The sequence below is a fragment of the Macrobrachium rosenbergii genome, chromosome 22 (genome assembly GCF_040412425.1).
Source record: "Macrobrachium rosenbergii isolate ZJJX-2024 chromosome 22, ASM4041242v1, whole genome shotgun sequence".
Taxonomy (NCBI): Eukaryota; Metazoa; Arthropoda; class Malacostraca; order Decapoda; family Palaemonidae; genus Macrobrachium; species Macrobrachium rosenbergii.
The window spans coordinates 11531837-11554543 of NC_089762.1; the positions used below are offsets into that span (position 1 = coordinate 11531837).

General features: G+C 39.5%; 1 protein-coding gene across 4 annotated transcripts in view; it reads right to left on the reverse strand.

Annotated features, from left to right (window-relative positions):
- lost (methenyltetrahydrofolate synthase domain-containing protein lost) overlaps positions 1-22707 on the reverse strand; it is a 361950-nt gene that overhangs the window by 290256 nt on the left and 48987 nt on the right. For all 4 annotated transcript variants that reach the window (XM_067124203.1, XM_067124204.1, XM_067124201.1 and 1 more), the window contains exon 3: positions 1818-1921. In XM_067124203.1, coding sequence (XP_066980304.1) covers positions 1818-1921 — 104 coding nt within the window. The remainder of the gene's footprint in view (positions 1-1817; positions 1922-22707) is intronic.

Here is a 22707-nt window from a genome sequence, read left to right on the forward strand (position 1 = left end):
AGCATCATCTACAGAGGGAAGTCATCAGCCAAGTCAGCTATTGAGCTGTGTTCTTGGAATGTTGCCCAATCAGCTTTACCAATGTTCCATTTAGGTAGCTTTGAAGCTACATTCACCACAAGAGTTGACCCCCGGTATTCGCAGGGGATGTGTACCATTGCCCCCTGTGAATAGCTCAAATCCGTGAATAATTAAAACACCTCTAAAAATGCTTATAACTGCCTATTTTGATCATTCAACACACCAAAAAACCCTCTAAATATGCTTATACTTGAATACTTTAATAGTTTTATCACAAAAAGTGCAGTCACAAAAAATTATATGAAAATACAGTAATTTGAGAATATTTCTCTATGAAAAATACAGTGAATAGGCGAATTTTCCATGAATAATGTGTATACAGTATATGTTCCACAGAGAAATCCACGAATAGGTAAAGCCATGAATCTGGAACTGCAAATAGGCAGGGGTCCACTCTATTGGAAAATGGTCACTGGTATCATTTATCACTCTCCAATTAAAATCAATAAGGCAGTCATCACTGCATATAGATAAATCAATTAATGATCATGTGCCTGTTTGAACGTGAAAATGTGTAGACTTTCCCATGTTTAGGATTCCCACAACTTCACTTTCTATGATGGAACACTGGCAATTTCCTCTTTTATTGGTAACGATGTCACCCCAAAGAAGGTTTCTACTATTCATATCTTCCAAAATAACAAAGGGATGTGGTAGCTGTTGAATGAAGGATGTAAATTCATCAATGGGGAAGACTTCACTATGTGGTCGATACAGAGAGCATACTATATATTTTCCTTACAAATTGATCTGCAAACCTATCACTTGGAGTGTAGACTGGATACTAATAGGATTTTGTGGGATGTTATTACAAATATATAAAATTACACCACCATGGCTTCCTATATTTATTGGTGGAATGGTAGGCTGTATACTCTCATGGGTTCAGACACATATTATTACCATACTCTCCTGCAAAGCTATACAGTACATACAGGATACACTTCTGATATGAGCAGCCTTAGTTCATCTCATTTAGCTCTTAATCCCTGACAGTTCCACTGGAGAAAATAAATGAATTTTACTTTGGTTTTGAGGCTGTTAAACTGGATCCCCTTTTAGGTGCTTCAAGTTTACTGCCTTGCTCCTGCTTTTTTCTGGGTGGCGACTGATTATTTATGGAAGCTTTCTGTTTAAAATTCGACAATGGTGCTGCTTCCATATTCACGTGCAGATCTAAGCTATCTTTAACATTAAGGTAAGATTCACCCTAAATAAATTATAGTATGTATAGAAACTTATGAATAAATGAGAAACAGAGCTACAGTCGACTCCCGGGATTTGCAAGGGATAGGGACCACAAGCCCCGCGAATAGCTAAAATCCGCAAATACTTGACACCCCTCTAAAAATACTTATAACTGCCTATTTTGATAGTTCAGACAGTAAAAGCCCCCTCTAAAAATGTTTATAACTACCTATTTTGATATTTTTATCATAAAAATGTATTCAGCCACGAAAATAATGTGAAAATACAGTAATTATTAAATATTTCTCTATGAAAAATTGTGCGAATAAGCGAATTTTCCGTGAATAATGTGGCTATATGTTCCACAGAAAAATCCATGAATAGGTGAAGCCACGAATCCAGAACTGCGAATAGGCGGGTGTCGACTGTTTTAGCAGCTGACCTAGAGAAAAAGAAATACACTTCCTTTTCATAGCTTATTATAGTACTGTTATCTCATTTCCCTTACCAATTCACATAACAGCAATATTTGCAGCATGAATCCATACCTTGAAATTAGGGATGCGGTTGCTAACTGGACGTGGGAAATTAGCCAAGTCATTTTCTTCAATAAATGTCCAAACCTTCTTCCGTATATCTCCTTTAGTCAAGGCTGAAACAGGAAATGGCAAGTGTTTTTATAATGACATAAAGTATATTTTTATACAGTGCTGAAACAAGAAAATCACAAGTGTTTTTATAACAACATACTGTACAGTATATTTTTATACAGTAGTAACACCAGGAGGTAAAGTAATTGGATGAAAGGAAAAAGACTGAGAGTAATGCTAAGAATTTAAGTGCAACTTAAAGTGAGATGTAAAAACAAACTACAGTACAAGCACTATCCTCTAAGGAGATATTAACAAAAACTTGTACATACAGTGTAACCTGTTTTTGTAAAGTTTTGAAATAGTAATCTTTTTCTTAAAAATACATACCTTGCAAACCAAAATATGTGCAAGAACACTATGGATATTACACCATTTGCTACCAGGCAGCACAGCGACTTATTTCACAATGTGAGCAATAAAAATATCATTAACCCTTTAACGCCGACTGGACGTATTTTACGTCGACAAAAATTGTCTGTCGAGTGCCAAGTGGACGCAAAATACATTGACTACAGAAAGTTTCTATAAATATTCGTGGAAAAATACTTATAGGCCTCGTTTGCGAAAAATTTTAAATCACGTGCCTTGAGGGATGCTGGGAGTTCACAGATCATGCTGTTGTTTTGTTTACAAGCGTGACCCAGCTGCATGCGCGAATTTATTTCTTACCCCAGAAGAAAGCATCAGCTAACTGCTGAAAATCTCAGAAATTCTTTAGTCACTTTGTCATAATTTTTGCACCGTTTTCTATTAGCCTTTACATAAAGTTTTATATATGAAAATGTGTGAAATTTCATGTAGAATACAACAAAAAATAACTCATGGTTGTAGCTTTTATCAATTTTGACATATTTTCATATAAATCACGATAAGTGCCAAAATTTCAACCTTTGGTCAACTTTGACTCGAATTTAAATGGTAAAAATGCAATAGTAAGCTAAAACTCTTATTCTAGTAATATTCAATCATTTACCTTCATTTTGCAACAAACGAGAAGTCTCTAGCACAATATTTCGATTTATGGTGAATTTTTAAAAAAATGTTTTCCTTACGTCCGCGCGCTCTAACTGCTGAAAATCTCAGAAATTCTTTAGTCACTTTGTTGTAATTTTTGCACTGTTTTATATTAGCCATTACATAGTGTTTTATATGTGAAAATGTGCACAATTTCATGTAGAATAAAAGAAAAATAACTCATGGTTCTAGCTTTTATCAGTTTTGAAATATTTTCATATAAATCACAATAAGTGTTGAAATTTCAACCTTCGGTCAACTTTGACTCGACCAAATTGGTCGAAAAATGTAATTGTAAGCTAAAACTCTTACATTCTAGTAATATTCAATCATTTACCTTCATTTTGCAACAAATGGGAAGTCTCTAGCACAATATTTCGATTTATGGTGAATTTTTAAAAAAACTTTTTTACGTCCGACGTTACTTAATTTATGCATCATTTTGTGATAATATTTTCTCTGTGTTGCTTTGATCGTTTTACAATTTGTTATATACCAAAATCATCATTTAGTGTAAAATACAACGAAAAAAATAACTCATTAGCTTTAACCGTTTTTGCTCACAGCGATTTGTATACAATTATATATGAAATTTTTTTTTGCGCTGTCATATATCCCAATATTCATATATGAAAATGATATTTTTTTCTTTTCTGATGATTGCATACCAAACTTCAGGCAATGAGAAAAAAGGAGCCAAAAATGAACTCTTAATCTTAAAAACTAAGCGTGCTGTGATTTTTTTAAAAAACTTTCTTTCCGCTTCGGCGCTAACTCTCAAACCCCGTCGGCATACGGCAGACACTTTTGTAAATTGAGGCTCGGCGTTTAAGGGTTAAACAATAATGAAAAAGAAAAAATGTCTTCAGCCACTCAACTTCTCAAGTTTTCCATTTTTTAAGAAATTAGAAAAAAAATGAATAAACAGAAAATGAGTATCTTGTCCACAGCACCTACCATCCTTTTCGGATGTTACCATTTCTAAGACTGATCGGCACTCTTAATATACTGAACCCCTCCTAATCAGATGTGGCTCTCTTTACCAACACCCAATCTGAATAGTTCGGTAAACATTTTATGCATTCTTCTCTGAGCATGAAGCTGATAACACAAAATATCACTACTCATACTTCTATCATATTTCCTTTTGCTTTAATTCATGAAGGGTGGTTACTGGTTACTTACATATTTTCCCTAGCAACCAAAATCAAGGAGGGACGACAAGCTCTTGACGAGGACTCGGACCCTTCTTCAACAATTTTGAAATCTCTCATTACATTTTATATCCATATGTACATTCCTATGGTGAAGTGATTACCAATACACCTACAACTCCATTTGTAAACACAGCAAAATATCTATAAAATGTTTAATACAAATTAAATAAAACTTTAATACAAATTAAATAAATCTGTCTTACAGAAAATTTGACGACTAATCAAGTTACCCCTGTATACATAAGCATAGCCATTTTCTCTCATAGTATTGAAGTCATCCCATTTTCTTTATACTGTAAACACCCTGTACTCGTTGGGGATGCACACCACTAACCCCCCGAAGTTAAAATCTGCAAATAGTTAACATCCTCTTCTAAAAACGCTTATAACTGCCGATCTTGAAAGTTCAAATACCACATGTATACCTTAAACTAGCATGCTACATCAAAAACACCTTAAACTATTACCCTATTACTGTATTAATCTTTGAAATGATATATTACAATTTCAGCCATCTTAAACATTTTACTTTAAAAAATATATATGTACATACTTCTAACCCTCCCAGCCAATAACAGAGAGAGAGAGAGAGAGAGAGAGAGAGAGAGAGAGAGAGAGAGAGAGAGAGAGAGAGAGAGAGAGAGAGAGAGAGAGAGAGAGAGAGAGAGAGAGAGGCAACATACTATTTGACCACCAAGTGGGCAACATTTTCTACCCTTCGCAGTCAACATCTCAAGATAAATTGAGTTATATTACAAACCCCCTTGCTCCAAGCTTCAGATAAGACTGGGAATCGATATGTTTTCTTTTAAAATTTTACATAATTTACTATTGAAATGCATAAATGTTGTAATTACAGCATGGAATATATGACAAAATTAATAACAAAGTAAAATCACGTTTATCTATAATACCACAGTACAGGATACAAAACAAATAAACATATATGTCACATACGCATACAAAATCTCAGAGAGAGAGAGAGAGAGAGAGAGAGAGAGAGAGAGAGAGAGAGAGAGAGAGAGAGAGAGAGAGAGAGAGAGAGAGAGAGACTCTTCGGCCAGGTGCTAACTCTTTTTTTTTACGACAGTTATGCCTTCATCTCTCCCCCTAAGTCGAATACAGAAAAAGATCAGACTGAACTAAAATCTTACTAATTCACTAAATTTTCTTTAATGAACTGATATTTTGCTGTGTTTTTATTAGTATTAATATTTGAAAATTAATAAATCATTCATCATACAAAACAAATAAACACACATATTACACATGCATAAAAATTCTCTCATCTCAGTAAGAGAGAGAGAGAGAGATGAGAAAGGAAGGGAGAGAGGGAAAGAGGGAAAGAATTTTCATTTTTACTTAATGTTATTATCTAATCTTATCAAACTTAATATTAATACTTGAAAATTAATAATGTAAAATATTATTTTATCATAAAATGTATATGCACATACAGTACAGTATTTAGTCACGAAAATAATATGAAAATACAGAATATTGCTCTAAGAAAAAATCTGCAAATGGGTGAGTTTTCCCCACGAATAATTTATAGGCAGGTTCCACAGGAAATTCCATGAATTGCTGAGTCTACAAATTGTGAGAACGTTAATTCAGGGGTTTACTGTACAGTATATTGGTAAAAACAATCAAAATTATCACTGATTCACTTTTCTTCATAGGGCAACACTTTATTCACTTCTTACTGTATTTTTCCATATTGTGTTTGTAACTAAATACAGATTTTTATGATAAAAATAATTTACAGACCTGCACTGTAGTAATGTTATCTACAAAATCCACAAATTAGTGAAAGCTCCCTGTGGAAAAGTGAATAATGCATTCCAAAAAAAATCCATGACAAAATGAAGCACAAAAAAATGAAGCACAAAAAAGCAGGGTAGAACTGTACAGCAATAGTGGTTGCCCTCAAGCCAGTTGATACCATAACCGTAGAAATCATCACAGTTATGGAAGCAGCAGTTACAATAGGTGGAAGTTTTGCTGGAGGTAAGAAAGTACCAGAGAGAATCTTTAGTGTCACCTGTGGAGTATTGCAATCCAATGACATGGAAGAACTTTCTTCTTTCTCTTCTTCCAGCAAACTTCACCCACTATTCAGAAGGCCAGACCAAATACTCCAAATAAACACTTGATTAATTACAATCATGCCTACGGCATGACACACTCAGTGAGACGATCAACCTCGATTGATGAGAGGAGCCAATTGCAGGGTTTGTCTTTCCCCAGGCAACGCCTAAGGGCTATCGGTTTCCTCTCAGTAGCAGGCAGTTGTAAATCAGGGGTTTGTATACTTTATTATCATTCACAACAATATAAGCAGGCAAACAAGAAAACAAACAAAAGCATGAAAGGCAAACGGCACCTGGGCAGAATGCAGCAGACATCTTCACTCGACAGAGGACGAAAGCAAAGTGGAGTGCAGACCAGAGTGGGCGGCACTCCTACCTACCATAGGTAGTTAATGACTTGTTTAAAAATTAAATGGCCATTCCAGCTAAGTAAAGACCAAAGGTTTGTATTTGTGTAAGAACAAACATTCTTAAAAGAGGCTATATGGAGGTAAGAATACTGAAACATCTTAGAAGAGGCTTCCTTTCTATGAACTGCACTAAAGACTTGAACATACAAGCAGTCCCCGGTTATCGGTGGGGTTCCGTTCCCGATGGCATGACGACAACCGAAAATCGCCGCTAACCGAAAATCGGCGATAATAGCACTGATCCCCGTTAGCAGCGCCGATAACCGGTGATCAGCGCCGCCAATATGAGGGAATCAGCGCCAATAACCGGTTATCAGCGCCGATAACCGGTTATCAGCAATGAAAATCTGGTTATCGTCGTCGCTAGACAAGCGCCATAAAACCGGATCGCCAGTAACTGAGGCTGCCGATAACCGGGGACTGCCTGTACCTAAAACAACCTTAGTAAAAAGCAGCACAAAATAAGGTTCTATTTCCACAAAATAATTTGTTAAATTCTCTTAAAGCAATTAACCTCTTTCAAAAAGAAATAGTGACCATTCTTTATTTGGTTCTACACCAGACATTTGACTGATCAATCAACAGAATCACAGGCAGCTTGCCCTCCTGCAAGATAGGGCTTTACCGCCAAACATGCACCAGGGAGACCAAGGCAAAGAGTACAAAGCTCAATGGAGGAAGAGCAGCGGCTGACTGCATTGAACTAGCTCCTGATCAGCACTTCTACTAAGGGTTGAAAACTCCTCTTAGTCACCACCCACTAAACCACTAGCTCCAGCTCAAAAGGAGGATACTGGTTAGGTTGAAAACCTGTCAGCTCGACAAAAAGATATACAGTAAAACCCCTGTATTCGTGGGGTATGCGTACCACACCACCCCCCTGGCAAATAGCTAAAACCCGCGAATACTTAGAACCCTTCTAAAAACACTAAGAACTGCCTATTTTGATAGTTCGAACACACACAAAACAAATAAAAATGCTTATACAGGAAGACCCTGGTTAATGGCAATCTGGTTTTACAGTGTTTGTCTAGCAACGAAAATCGGCAGTTTTCGGCACCGAAAATCGCTGATTTCCGCTTATCGGTGCCAATAATTGGGTACTGCTGCCAATACATACCCAACAAAGGCACCGATAACCCCCGAAAATCGCCAAAAAAGGGCCTGATTTTCTGTTAACGACGATTTTCAGTTATCATCACACCCTCAGAACGGAACCCCCACCGATAACCGGGGAATGCCTATATAGGTATTATCCTACTTATGAAGGGTTAGGTTCCAAAAAAAAAACCATTGTTTGTTTGGAAAAAACGCAAGAAATACCAAAAGGTATCTCGAACATAGCTAGCCTACACTAGGGTATTCGGTGCCATGTATACATATATGGTAGCTTAGCCTACACTATAAAGTATACTCTATACATACACAGCATAGTAATTATTAATATTAGCTAATTCTGAAGGTTCATGCAAAGTGACTTACGATAATTCAAAGCATAGAGAAATTGAATAACATGCAAGCATTGGCGTAGCCTACACTATGGTATATTGTTTGCATCGGTAGCATGGCCTACACTATACTGTACAGTACTCTTATATTCACATATCGTATTGTACAAATGTCAATGTAACGAATATGCATCTTTTCCATGGATCTTTTTAAATGTTATGCCTTAATTCACTGTACCCAATAATATTGTATATATTATTACATTGCTTTTGTATTATAAACTGTGGTCATAGCGATCAATGTTTTGGTTTGGAAATCGTTTATGTGATGTTTATTTCGCCATATTTCATTTAGTTCAGAGCGCTTTTCTTGCTTCTAGTTAGCATAAATGAATCTCTAGATACTTTATTTATATGGGGCAAGGTTATTTTTCATTATCCGAAGTGTTTGAAAGTCGAAATATAACTAAAATACGTCTCGTTGTGAAATTAATTTATCTATTATTTTCGTTAAAAATAGATGACAATGGCCGTTTGGGGTGTTTGTTTTGTGTAAAACAAAATTCAAGATTCCGTTTGCTATATTCACTTAATTTCATCATTATACGAGCTTTAGTATTTATTGTTTATCGGCATAAAAATAACAGTAATGTGCTTTTTCATGCCCAATAGTTTTGATTAAAATACTTTCTCTCCCATTTTAATTACGATCGAGTTTCATCCATGTTGCCGATGAACAATAATTTACAGTATAGTCATTGACAGCTTGAACATTGTTTTCTCAGCTTCAGCTACAACTTGCAGCTTAAATTTAGCAGTATATTTCCTTGCCGATCTTTTATCCATAACGAATAAGGGTATAATGTAAAAATATATCAGTCCTAACCTACTTAACGTCATTTGTGCTATAAGCTACGATAATTGTTTATTACCGTACGATGGTTGAAATACCACGTAAGCAGCTGTTGTTATCAGATTCGGTTATGAGCAAAACAACAGTTTCTTGGTCGGTTGTTTGTGGCTGTACACATTTACGCAAGAGGATAACGTTACTAACAATACTTTTATCATTCTCTTTTACTTTTTTTAACTAGAAGATGGGATAAAGATTTGGAGGAAAAGTTATCTACTCTATTGTAATTTGGTCTCTCTCACTGCCTGATTACGCTGCTGCCTGCGCCTGCGCGAAATTTAAAAATATTTTATAAATAATATTGTCGTATCGGTATTAATTGTTTATCCCATTGCAAAATTGAATTATCGTAAGGTGAATTATCATTACTCGAGCATTACACGATTATTTTAATAGTTTTATCACAAAAAGTGCATTTAGTCATGAAAATGAGATGAAAATACAGTAAGTAGTGAATATTTCTCAGTGAAAAATACCTCGAATGGGTGAATTTTCCGTGAATAATGGGTAGATACGTTCCACAGAGAAATCTGCGAATATGTGAGTCTGCGAATCGTGAGATTCGAATACAGAGGGTTTACTGTAAATTCTAACCAGGAAAAATCTCAAAACAACAAGAAAGTTCCTTAACCACGGGGAATAAGCCAAAATAGCAACCAACTGTTTGTGGAAGAAACTCCTGCAGCTGGATAAGTAGTCAAAATTCCAGAATCAGAATGCTGAGACTATTACAGGGAACTAACTGCCCACTGAAAAAGAAACCGAAACCAGGGAGCTTTGCTGAAATTCTCTATATGCAGGTGAAAGCCACACAGGCAATAACTGCACATGCGATAGTTGCACAAGCAATAATTGTACAGGTGATAGTTGCATGGCGATAATCACACAGGTGCACAAGAATGCCAACTAGAGAACTGACAGACTAAGGGAGAACACCTGAGTGGAACAATGCACATGAAAGGGATACAGCAGTGTGGCAAAATGTACAAAACTGCGCTAAGCACAGGCAACAGGTATGTCAACATTGCAAAGTGCAGTCACGCTGGCTGATGAAAGCTGTAATACACAAGAAAGTCTAAACTCCTCTCTAGAAATTAACTGATAATTGACACCCTGTACTATTCTAGTTCCAGGTATGATCTTTAGCTATAAAGGATTCAAGTGAAACTATCCTAAAAATAAAAATATAACTTTCCTCTAAAAGCCAGCTTTAGCAGATTGCTTACTACCCAGCAAAAGCAGCAAAACCGCTTAAAACATTAATAGATACAGTACAGTTGAAGCATCACTCACACCAAGCCAATCCAATACAGTTAACCCTTAAATGCCGGGCCTCTATTTACAATAGTGTCTGCCGTATGCTGATGGGGTTTGGGAGTTAGCACCGAAGCGGAAAAAAGTTTTTTTTTTTAAATCACAGCACGCTTAGAGTTCATTTCTGGCTCCTTTTTTTGTCATTGCCTGAAGTTTAGTATGCAACCATCAGAAATGAAAAAAAAATATCATTATCATATATAAATATTGGAATATATGACAGTGCGGAAAAAATTTCATATATAATTGTATACAAATCGCTGTAGAGCAAAATGGTTAAAGCTAATGAGTTAATTTTTTTTCGTTGTGTTGTACACTAAATTGCGATGATTTTGGTATATAACAAATTGTAAAACGATCAGAGCAACACAGAGAAAATATTATCACAAAATGATGCATGAATTTGTAACGCGTGGACGTAAAAAAAAGTTTTTTCAAAAATTCACCATAAATTGAAATACTGTGCTAGAAACTTCCTGTTTGTTGCAAAATGAAGGTAATTGATTGAATATTACTAGACTGTAAGTGTTTTAGCTTACAATTGCCATTTTCGACCATTTCGGTCGAGTTAAAGTTGACAAAAGGTCAAATTATTTCTATTTATCCTGATTTATATGAAAATATTTCAAAACTGATAAAAGCTACAACCATGAGTTATTTTTTGTTGTATTTTACATGAAATTGCGCACATTTTCATGTATAACACTTTATGTAACGCCTAATAGAAATTGGTGCAAAAATTACGACAAGGTGACTAAAGAAATTCTGAGATTTTCAGCAGAGTTAGCGCGTGCAGAGGTAAGGAAAAAGTTTTTTCAAAAATTCACCATAAATTGAAATATTGTGCTAGAGAACTTCTCGTTTGTTGCAAAATGAAGGTAAATGATTGAATGTTACTAGAATGTAAGAGTTTTAGCTTACAATTGCATTTTTCAACCATTTCGGTCCAGTCAAAGTTGACCGTAGGTTTAAATTTTGGTACTTATCGTGATTTATATGAAAATATTTCAAAACTGATAAAAGCTACAACCATGAGTTATTTTTTTGTTGTATTCTAAATGAAATTGCGCACATTTTTATATATAAAACTTTATGTAAAGGCTAATAGAAAACTGTGCAAAAATTACGACAGTGACTAAAGAATTTCTGAGATTTTAAGAGCCTGACGCCGTCTCTTCCAAACACGTGTGTGTTCATGTGTTCGTCGTCCATCGGAGTGGCGAGACGTTTGGCGTCTTCACAAACAGAAACATACACACACTTTGATACAGAAGATTCGTTGAAACATTACGAGTACATGATTAGAATGCTTGCATGGCAATGCAAGTAGTGGTGATTGTACATACATCAAGCAACAATGGTTAGGGAGAAACAGACGGAAATATTGTATGGTTGAAATCACGTTTCTTTAGAGAAAGAAAACGAGATGCTTTTGTTGTCTTGTCCACTTCGATGGACGACAAACACACGAACACAAGATTTTCAGCAGAGTTAGCGCGGACATAAGGAAAAAGTTTTTTAAAAATTCACCATAAATCGAAATATTGTGCTAGAGACTTCTTGTTTGTTGCAAAATGAAGGTAAATGATTGAATATTACTAGAATGTAAGAGGTTTAGCTTACAATTGCATTATTTGACCATTTCGGTCAAGTCAAAGTTGACCGAAGGTTGAAATTTTGGCACTTATTGTGATTTATATGAAAATATATCAAAATTGATAAAAGCTACAACCATGAGTTATTCTTTGTTGTATTCTACATGAAATTGCACACATTTTCATATATAAAGCTTTATGTAATTGCTAATAGAAAACAGTGCAAAAATTACAACAAAGTGACTAAAGAATTTCTGAGATTTTCAGCAGTTAGTGCAGACATAATCAAAAAGTTTTTTAAAAAATTCACCATAAATCGAAATATTGTGCTAGAGACTTCTCGTTTGTTGCAAAATGAAGGTAAATGATTGAATATTACTAGAATGTAAGAGTTTTAGCTTACAATTGCATTTTTCGACCATTTCGGTCGAGTCAAATTCGACCGAAGGTTGAAATTTTGGCACTTATCGTGATTTATATGAAAATATGGCAAAATTGATAAAAGCTACAACCATGAGTTATTTTTTTTGTATTCTACATGAAATTGTGCACATTTTCATATATAAAACTTTATGTAAAGGCTAATAGAAAACGATGCAAAAATTACAACAAAGTGACTAAAGAATTTCTAAGATTTTCAGCAGTTAGCTGATGCTTTCTTTTGGGATAAGAAAGAAATTCGCGCATGCGCAGCTGGGTCACACTTGTAAACAAAACAACAGCGTGATCCGTGAACTCCCAGCATCCCTCAAGGTGCAATTTAAAATTTTTCATAAACGAGGCCTATAAGTATTTTTCCGCGAATATTTAAAAAAACTTTTTGTAGTTGACGTATTTTACATCCACTTGGCACCCGACAGACAATTTTTGTCGGTGTAAAATATGTCCAGTCGGCGTTTAAGGGTTAAAAGAGAGTAAGAGTTGCTAGGCAACTCCTCTTAGTCTCCCTCTTGAGCGATCCTATCGGAGAATGAACTTTGGTACCAGAACTAGCGATGTTGGTATTACAACTGGCACTGCTGATGCCAGACCAAACAGAGGGGAGACAACAAGCACAGATTCGCATCACTTTCTGACATATCCCGGTTCCCTGTTGCTCCTGGTTCAGAGGGAGCAAGATAGGACGTGCCAAGGGCATGGCAAGCCAAAAGCAGGGACACTGACCCTTCCTCCAACGCGGGGACATAACCGAACTTAACGAGATGCTCAGGAGGATAGCATAGAAAAAAATTAACCCTATGAAACTTACCTGTAGTGAGCATAAAAAATTACTCAATCCCATCAAATCTAATGGCCTGAATCAATGGGAAGTTTAGCTGGAGTAACAGGTCAAAGAGAAGCAGCAGAGGACCTATCCAAATAACTGAAAGGGGAAGCAAACAAAACATGCATCCCTTTAACAAAAGTCTTATGAAACCTGTCCTCTTGTCTTAGTTTTTTCTACCAACTAACAGGCTCTCTTCACTCATGATCAATTTCTGTATGATATCATTAAACTATGAGTCACATCGGTTATTCCAATCATAATCCTTCCCTCGCCACTTCTGCAGTACATACATCTCTTGAGTGTCATTGAAACTGGAATAAAGCCTATAACAGCAACTCTTAACTTATAGGTTCTTACTGATGCAACATTCAAAATAAAATAAAAGAAAATCCCTCTCCTCCCCAAAAAAACAATTTACTCAACAGAAAGGCCAAATGCATTTAACAATCTGTCCACCTCCTATCAAAACCGGTGACAGAAGTAGACTGACTGGCTACAAGTGTTTATACCTACCGCTATCCTGGTGGTGGGTGGGGGTAGTAGATGGATATAAAACAAGTGATAAGAGAATGGTTTAAAGTTGTTGGTGTTCAGGTTCACGCCTACTCTACTCAGATAACACTAGCCTATAGAAAAACAAGACTGTTGGCTATGCTTATGAGAGACTGCAGTGAAGTGCATCTGTTTGCAAACTTTGTGTGCAGTCTGGTGTCTGCAGTATTTTTAATTTTTACTGGTAAGAGGCAAAATTGCTTTGTGCAGCGCACAAAGTTCCAGTGAATTGATTGATGAAAATTAAGTTTAATGTAATATAGTAGTTAACTAGATGCTTGCACAAGATTGATAACTGACTTGTCAAGAAATTAGTTTCAACACAGTTCCAAATTCTTGTGCCCTAAATGCACTGTGCATCCAAAACGGAGGCAGGTTACTGTTTGCATATAAAAAAGAATATGAGAAAATTGAAGACTAGTGTTCTGTTAGGCTTGATTGGAAATATACTTATTGCTTGAATATGTATGATGATCTTCATAAGTTAAATGGTGGGGAAATGATTGATGGTGCTCTTGGGTAAGGTGAGTTGCTAGTTAGGCAGGTTTGATTAGGAAAGTACTGTTATGGTGGCCATATATTGGCTGTTCTGGATTGTATACTGCATATGACATATGAAATCTGTAATGTACATTAATGTAAATTTTTATATTGAATATCAAGATTTTATTACGTAGCAGTTCTTGTTCACACATTTGGTAACTCCATCTCATTGCAGGTCTGCTGCAGTGGGATCGATAACAAGTATTTTAATGTACTGTTTGGCTGCACTATCAAGAAAACAGAGCCCTAGGCCTTGGAGCTTGGGGCTTTCGGCCAACAGTTGTGAGAGATTAGTACAGCGTTTTGGACTCTTGGTAAACTGTGTGCGTGTAGTCTGGTGTCTCCAGTATTTTTAATCTATTGTATGGTAGATAGGGCTTCAAAGGAAGTGAACAGTGTGCAATGACACTGATAATTGCCTGTATAAAATTGAGAATTGGCCTGGAAACAATAACTGTAGTCTATTTTTGTATACACAAAGAATATGAAATAATTGAATACCAGTTATATTGCCAAAGTTGTCATAAGACTACTGTAAGTCATAATCATAAGACTGCTGTAGGTCATAGTCTATACAGAATTATCATTAAGTTAGCATCAGTATGATGATCATCATGAAATAAATGATAAGGAATGAATATTAATTGTAGGTTTGTTCAGGTGGGTATTGTTAGAATTCAAAGAGTTAACCTGTACCAACTGTAAAATTTTGTAAATACTGGTATTTCCCCATTTACCATGGGGTTAGGTTACAAAAACTCCATCGTTTCTTGAAAAAAACCCAACTTGAAATTAGCCTAGCCTACACTAGGATATACAGTACAATCTAGTAGGCTAGTAGCCTAGCCCACACTATATCCACAGCCTATCATGGTTTTGTGACCATTAATATATTTTTATACAGTGACTTCCTTATCAATTGTTGCCATATAGTATTACCATACATTGAGATAAAAATGTGTAGGCTGTGTGTGAATTATAGACCTAGGCTACCCCAGGTGTTACACTCATAGTATCCATTTGCAAAAGTCAAATAGGCTATTACAGCTGTATTTAAGATAAAAGTAACGGTAATGAAACTGTTATTTTACTTACAGAATCCATTTACAGTATACTGTATTATTATACTGTATTGATATATCATCGTAATAATGTATAAAAAACAACTGTTTCGCCTGTGACAAAAAGTGACTCAGAATCAGCTGATTCAGCCTACTACCGAAAGAATTAGGAAAATAATTTTTTTAGCTGCAAAAGAAACAAATGTACTAATGGAATTATTAATGTTATTTTTTAACATAAATGGAAAATGGGCATACAAAGGTAAACTAACATACTTTATGTTAAAAGTTATATCAGTAAAATCCCTCACAATCACATAACAGCTGTTTCCCGCCGATTCGTTTGTTTACCAATGTCTCTCTCTCTCTCTCTCTCTCTCTCTCTCTCTCTCTCTCTCTCTCTCTCTCTCTCTCTCTCTCTCTCTCTCTCTCTCTCTTTAATACAATAATGAAATACCTGTATCACAAGCATAAAATTACAAAATTAAAACTCCAAGAAGTTTACACAGTGCCTTCAAATGATTGCATGCATATGTAAGTACATCACAATTTTTTTTTGCTGTGCTTCATTTACTGTACCATTTTTATTACAAGTTTAGTTTATTCTAAGTACGATTAGCACATAAAACTGTAAATGAGACTATTTCATCTCTAATCATGATAAAAATATTTTAAAAGTTTATTTCATATTTAGGCCAGACAAAACCCAACAGGCTGCACCAAGTTCACCAACAGCATGGAACTGAGTTTGTGCAGATGTAAGTACCCTATGGGCTTGATTGGATTTACAATTTGATTTATAAAAAAAAAAAAAAGAGAAAATTCAGTAAAAATATAAACAAGAATACTACAGCATAAAATATAAAAAAAACAGTATAAACAAAACAGTGTAAGAGTGTTTGTAGTATACAGTACTATATTAGGCTTTAATGTAAACATTCCTCAGTCTCTCTCTCTCTCTCTCTCTCTCTCTCTCTCTCTCTCTCTCTCTCTCTCTCTCTCTCTCTCAGTACTGTACATACATATCCTTTAAGGAAATATGAATTACTGTATCATAAACATAAAATGATATTTTTATGATAAAATAAAGTTTGTTCATACTTACCTGGCAGATATATATATAGCTGTATTCTCCGAAAGGGACCGACAGAAATTCAAAACTTACGGGCACACGCAGATGGGCCAGGTGGTTAGTACCCATTCCCGCCGCTGGGAGGCGGTATCAGGAACCATTCCCATTTTCTATTCAGATTTTCTAGAAACTAGAACTACTGTCTCCTGAGGGGAGGAGGGCGGGTACTATGATTATATATATCTGCCAGGTAAGTATGAACAAACTTTATTTTATCATAAAAATATCATTTTGTTCATGATACTTACCTGACAGATATATATATAGCTGAATCCCACCATTGGAGGTGGGAAGAGACAGAATAGGATTTAGGAAACAAACCTATGTAGGCGATTGACGCCTTGGTTCCTTACCTGTTAGCATTGCTGACTTCGTGATTACTGTCACCCAAGCCTGCTTCTGCTTTACTAGAAAACTCCAGCGAGGTAGAGACCTATAAAGCTGGTGAAATCTAGATGATCTGTCAACGGGGGTGAGACCACAATGTGACTAGACCATATGACCTTACTTTGAGGGTAAGCGACAAACTAAACAACCACCTGACCAAGCCTAGTTACGTCAAAAAAGATTAACATAAACTAAGGACTGGGGCGACCACCACTGGTGGAGACCCAACAACCATAAAAAACAACACATAAAATATTTAAAAAACACACAAAAACAAAACTAAAGGAGAGGATGAGAGTCGCTTTCTGTTCCCAAGATTGTATTTGCGGAAACGTAAGGCCCCAGCGCACAGCAATTCTCATAGGACGTCTTCACTTCTGTGAGATAATGAGAAGCAAAGACAGAATTGCTTCGCCAAAAAGTGGCACCCAGAATGTCATTGAGAGACTGGTTTTTCTGGAAGGCCACTGAGGTAGCAATGGCTCTCACTTCGTGAGCCTTGACCTTCAAAGTTCTCAAATCCTCGTCTAGCACACTGGAATGGGCGTCTATGATGGTGTATTCAGAGAAAGAACGCCAGGGCATTTTTCGAGAGAGGTATATCAGGCCTCTTAACCGGAGCACCAAAGATTGCTAGAAGGACCTCTACAATCCTGGGTCCTCTGCAAATAAAATTTCAGAGCCCTGACATGACACAGGGTTCTCTCAGGTTCTTGTCCAGTGATGTTCGTCAAGCCCTTAATTTCGAAGGACCTGGGCCAAGGGGAAGACGGGTTTTCATTCTTGGCAAGAAACATAGGGCTCAGAGAACAGACAGCATCAGGGCCTCTGAAACCTATAATCTTGCTGATCGCTTGAAGTTCACTAACTCTCTTTCGTGCGTCGCCAGAGCAGTTAGGAAAATAGCTTTCTTGGTTACATCTTTGAAGGAAGCAGAATGTAAAGGTTCAAACCTCTTGGACATCAGGAATTTTAGAACGACATCTAAATTCCAGAAGGAAGGTAACTTAGGGAGGCTACCTTAGACGTCTCAAAAGACCTAAGAAGATCATGAAGGTCTTTATTGTCTGATAAGTCAAGGCCTCTATGCCTAAAGACCGTTGACAGCATACTCCTATAGCCTTTGATGGTAGGGACTGCCAGCTTCAAATCCTTTCTCAAATAAAAGGAAGTCTGCTATCTGGGATAGAGAGGTTGTGGTAGAGGAAATTCCCTTAAGTTTACACCACTTCCTAAAAATGACCACTTAGACTGGTACACTGCGCTGGAAGAGGCTCTCCTGGCGTTAGCGATCGCCTTAGCCACTGGTTTAGAAAAACCTCTCGCTCTGAGCAACTTCTCGATAGTCTGTATGCAGTCAGACTCAGAGCGGGAAGGTTTTGTGGTACCTCTCGAAGTGGGGTTGTTTGAGAAGATCTGTTCTCAAAGGGCGTTCTTGGAAAATCCACCAGGAAGAGACATGACCTCTGGGAACCACTCCGCTGAAGGCCAAAAGGGGCGATTAAAGTCATTCTCGTCCCTTCTGAGGCTACAAACTTCCTGACGACTTCCCCCAGAATCTTGAATGGGGGAAAGGCATACAGATCTAGACCCTTCCAGTCCCAGAGAAAGGCATCTATTGCTAGGGCTCCTGGGTCGAGAACAGGAGAGCAGTAAAGGGCAGCCTTGTGGTCCTTGAAGTTGCAAAAATGTCCACCAGGGGACGTCCCCAAAGCTTCCAAAGTTCCTGACACACTTCTTGCGTTCAGAGTCCATTCTGTTGGCAGAAGCTGATGCTGCCGACTGAGAAGGTCAGCGTACATTCTCGACCCCTGCAACAAAACGAGTGAGAATCGTCACCCTGGCGAGAATGTGCCCACAGCAGGATCTCCTTGGCGATCAAGAACAGGGACCGAGAATGAGTACCTCCCTGTTTCTTGAGATACGCCAGGCCTGTGGTGTTGTCGGAGTTGACTTGAATTACCCGGCCTGCAACTTGATCTCGAAGAACTGAAGAGCCAAGAAAATCGCTTTCAGTTCTTTTAGATTTATGTGCCAGGACACCTGTTCCCCTTTCCAGGTGCCTGACACTTCCTCCCCCCCTAGTGTTGCTCCCCATCCCGACATGGACGCGTCGGAAAACAACACTAGGTCGGGGCTCTGAAGATAGAGAGAGACCCCTTCTGCCAACTTTAAGGGATCGAGCCACCACCGAAGATGGTCCTTGACAGAGAGAGATCCTGAGAGACTCCTCCAAATCCTCCTTGTTCTTCCAGTTGTCTGCAAGAAAGAACTGTAGGGGTCTGAGATGCAACCTCCCCAGGGAAACAAACTTCTCCAGTGATGAAATGGTCCCCAGCAGACTCATCCATTCCCTCACCGAGCATGTTTCTTTCCCCAGGAAGGCTGAAACTTTTACTAAGCAGTGCTGCTGGCGTTCCTGGGATGGAAAGGCTCGAAAACCCGCTGAATCCATCCGAATCCCCTAGATAAAGAATAGACTGAGAGGGGATCAGATCGACTTCTCTAAATTCACAAGAAGTCCCAGGGACTTTGTCAGCTTCAAAGTTGAATGTAAGTCCTCCAGACACCTTTGTTCCGATGTGGCTCGGATGAGCCAGTCGTCCAGATAGAGCGAGATCCTTATACCGGCAAGATGAAGCCACCGGGCAACGTTCCTCATCAGGACTGTGAACACCATAGGAGCTGTACTCAGTCCGAAACAGAGAGCTCTGAACTGGTACACTCTTCCCCCCAGGACAAATCTCAAATACTTTCTCGACTGAGGATGAATGGGGACATGAAAATAAGCGTCCTGGAGGTCGAGAGAGACCATCCAATCGCCTGGTCGCAGCGCATTGATAACAGACTGGGGCGTCTCCATTTTGAACTTCTCTTTGACGACAAAGTTGTTCAGTCTGCTGACGTCCAGGACTGGTCTCCACCCCCCTGACTGTTTTGGAACTAGGAAGAGACGATTGTAAAAACCTGGAGACTCCAGATCCAGGACTCGCTCTATGGCCCTTTTCTCGATCATTTCTTCCAGCAGATCTAAAAGGATCTGTTGCTTCTCCGGACGGTAAGAAGGCGACAGATCTCTGGGAGTTGAGGACAGGGGGTTTTTCAAGGAACGGGATCCTGTAACCTTTCTTGATTACATTGAGGGACCAGGAATCCGCCCCTCTTACTTTCCAGGCTTCCGAAAACAGGAGAAGCCTGGCTCCTACTGGTGTCTGGAGGTGAAGAAAGTCACTTCTTGCCCCTTTGGGAAGAAGGGGCTCCGCCTCTGGAGAGACCTCTTCCTCGCGAAAAGGGTCTAGAGGAGGAAGATCTCCCACTAAAGGGCTTCTGTCTCTTGAGGGAAGTCCTTGCGAAGACGTGGAAGGGACACTAGGGCGTCTGGAAGACTGAGCAAGGAGATCCTGAGTAGCCTTCTCCTTAAGGCTGAGGCGAGATCCTTGACAAGCGGCTGGGGAAGAGATGGCTAGAGAGAGGGGCAAAAGTAACTCAGCCCTCTGAACAGGAGAAACCGACTTGGCAGCAAAATTGCAGTACAAAGCCCTCTTCTTTAGGAGGGTTGTACCAAAATGCGAAGCCAGTTCATCTGCGCCATCCCTGACGGCCTTGTCCATGCAAGACAGTACACTGGACAGCTCCCCCAGAGAAATAGAATCCGGACTACGAGTCCTTAAGTCCAAGGCCCCCAAGCACCAGTCCAGAAAGTTAAAAACCTCCATAGACTTGAAAAGGCCTTTCAGATGGTGGTCGGTCTCAGAAAGAGTCCAGGACACTTTAGCTGAAGAAAGAAGAGACCTCCTTGAAGCATCAACCAAGGCTCGCAAAATCGCCTTGAGAGGAAGAAGGAACTCTTGAGCCAATTTCCTCTCCCGTCTCATACCACATTCCAGCTTTCCCGCACAATCTAGACGGGGGTAGAGCGAAGGAAGATTTTCCTTGAGACTTCCTATCTTCCATCCAAGAGTTGACTCTCTTGAGAGCTTTTCTAGTAGCCAGAGAAGTCTTCATTTGTAGGAAGCCGGGCGATTTCCTCACCTTCGAAGAAGCTAACTGCGAAGGAGGGGAAAGAGGAGCAGAAGGCTGAAATTTATCTGGAAAAAGTTCCTTAAGCATGCTAGCCAAAACCCGGTAGTCGGAGAAAGACGACAGAGGGGGCTGCTCCTGTTCTGCAGAGTCCGACTCCTGAGACAAACCAGCCTCTTCGACAGGAGCGACAGGAGAGTCTTCGGGGCTAGAGGGAGACTAAGACCTTTGGGTCCATTCGGCCCAGAGACCTCTTCGTGGGAAGAAGCAGCAGAAAAACCGGAACAACTCGTACAGAAGCCCCGGCGTCCTGTCGGCGTCCTGACTGGCGTCCTGACGGCGTCCTGCTTCACAAGCAGTCGGCGCCCTGAAGAGCGCCCTGTCTCACAAGCTGCCGGCGCCCTGGCGAGTCCTGATGAGCGACCCGCCGAGCTTCTTGACGAGAGTCCTGAAGAGCGTCGTGCAGAGATCAGGAATAACGAAGCGCCCTGGGAGCGTCCTGCGAACGTCAAAACGAGCGAGAAGCAGGAGGAGAGTCAAGAAGAGCGTCTTAGCGCGAACTCTTACTAGCGGCAAGCCGAGCTGCAAGAGGGCGTCCTGATCAACCAGCACGCCACGACGGGGCAAGGAGAGCTGATGATCCGCCCAGAGCGATGAGGGCGACTACGAGAAACCCCAGGGGGAGAGACGAAGCGAAGAGAAGGAGAGGGAGACCTCTTAGATCTCTTAACTGGCAGCGACAAATCCTTACGGCGCCCACGAGGCTCCTTCTCCTTAGCAGCGAGAAGGGAAGCTAACTGCCGCTGCATATCTTGGATAAGACGCTTCGAAGGAGAGGAAGCCCTCTCAGGAGAAGGGCTGCTCTTATGAGAAGAAGAGGGGGAAGGAGACGTCCTCCTCCTTCTACCAAGGGCGACAGGGGCTCTCTTCTTGGTGCGGCTGGGACGTTCAGCAACGTCCTCCTCCGAAGAAGTCCTGGTCCTCTTCTGCGGCGGCAAATCTCGCAGCCAGTCGGGAGAAGATTCCAAAGCACGAGAAAGAGGAGAAGAAGCGTCCTCTTCAACGCGGCTCCTCTTGAACGGACGAGAGTCCAACCGAGAACGCGACCCCTTAAGTGGAGAGGGCGCCTCGGAGGGCGAAGCAAGCAATCTTAAGGATCCGTGCGCGAGCACGATCCCTGGCAGCCTGGGAGGCGTCAACAAGGCCTGCCGAAGGACGCCAGATCGGTGGGGGTCCCCGTAACCCTCTTGCGGCTTTCGACATGCCCATTCCTAAGTCCTGGGAGTTCGGCAGAGGTCCAGGCCTAGAGGCATTATAGGGCCGATCTGACGCCCCTCCACAACACTGGGGATCACTACACTTCACTGCACTTTGATCGCCAACACCTTAGACTCCAAAGGAATGGAGTTTAAAATCTGCGCAAGGGCATTACCTTCCGCAGACGCAATCACTGGGTTAGAAGGCGACTCTACAGGGAAAGGAGAAGCATTAGTAGGATTAACAGGAGATAAATTAATACCCTGACTCCCACCTACCGACACACTCCTGGAGGAAGACCTCCTTACACGATCACGCTCTAGCTTAACGTAAGAATCGTAAGCCTTCCAATCAGAATCAGGCAACGATTCACACTCCTTGCAGCGATCATCCAACATACAGACATGCCCTCTACATCTCATGCATACTGTGTGAGGGTCTACTGAAGCTTTCGGTAGCCTCACCTTACACTCCTTCACAACACACACCCTGAAACTAGCAGAACTAGAACCAGACATCTTGTTCAAGAAATAGCCAAAACCAAAATCAAATCAGTCCAAAA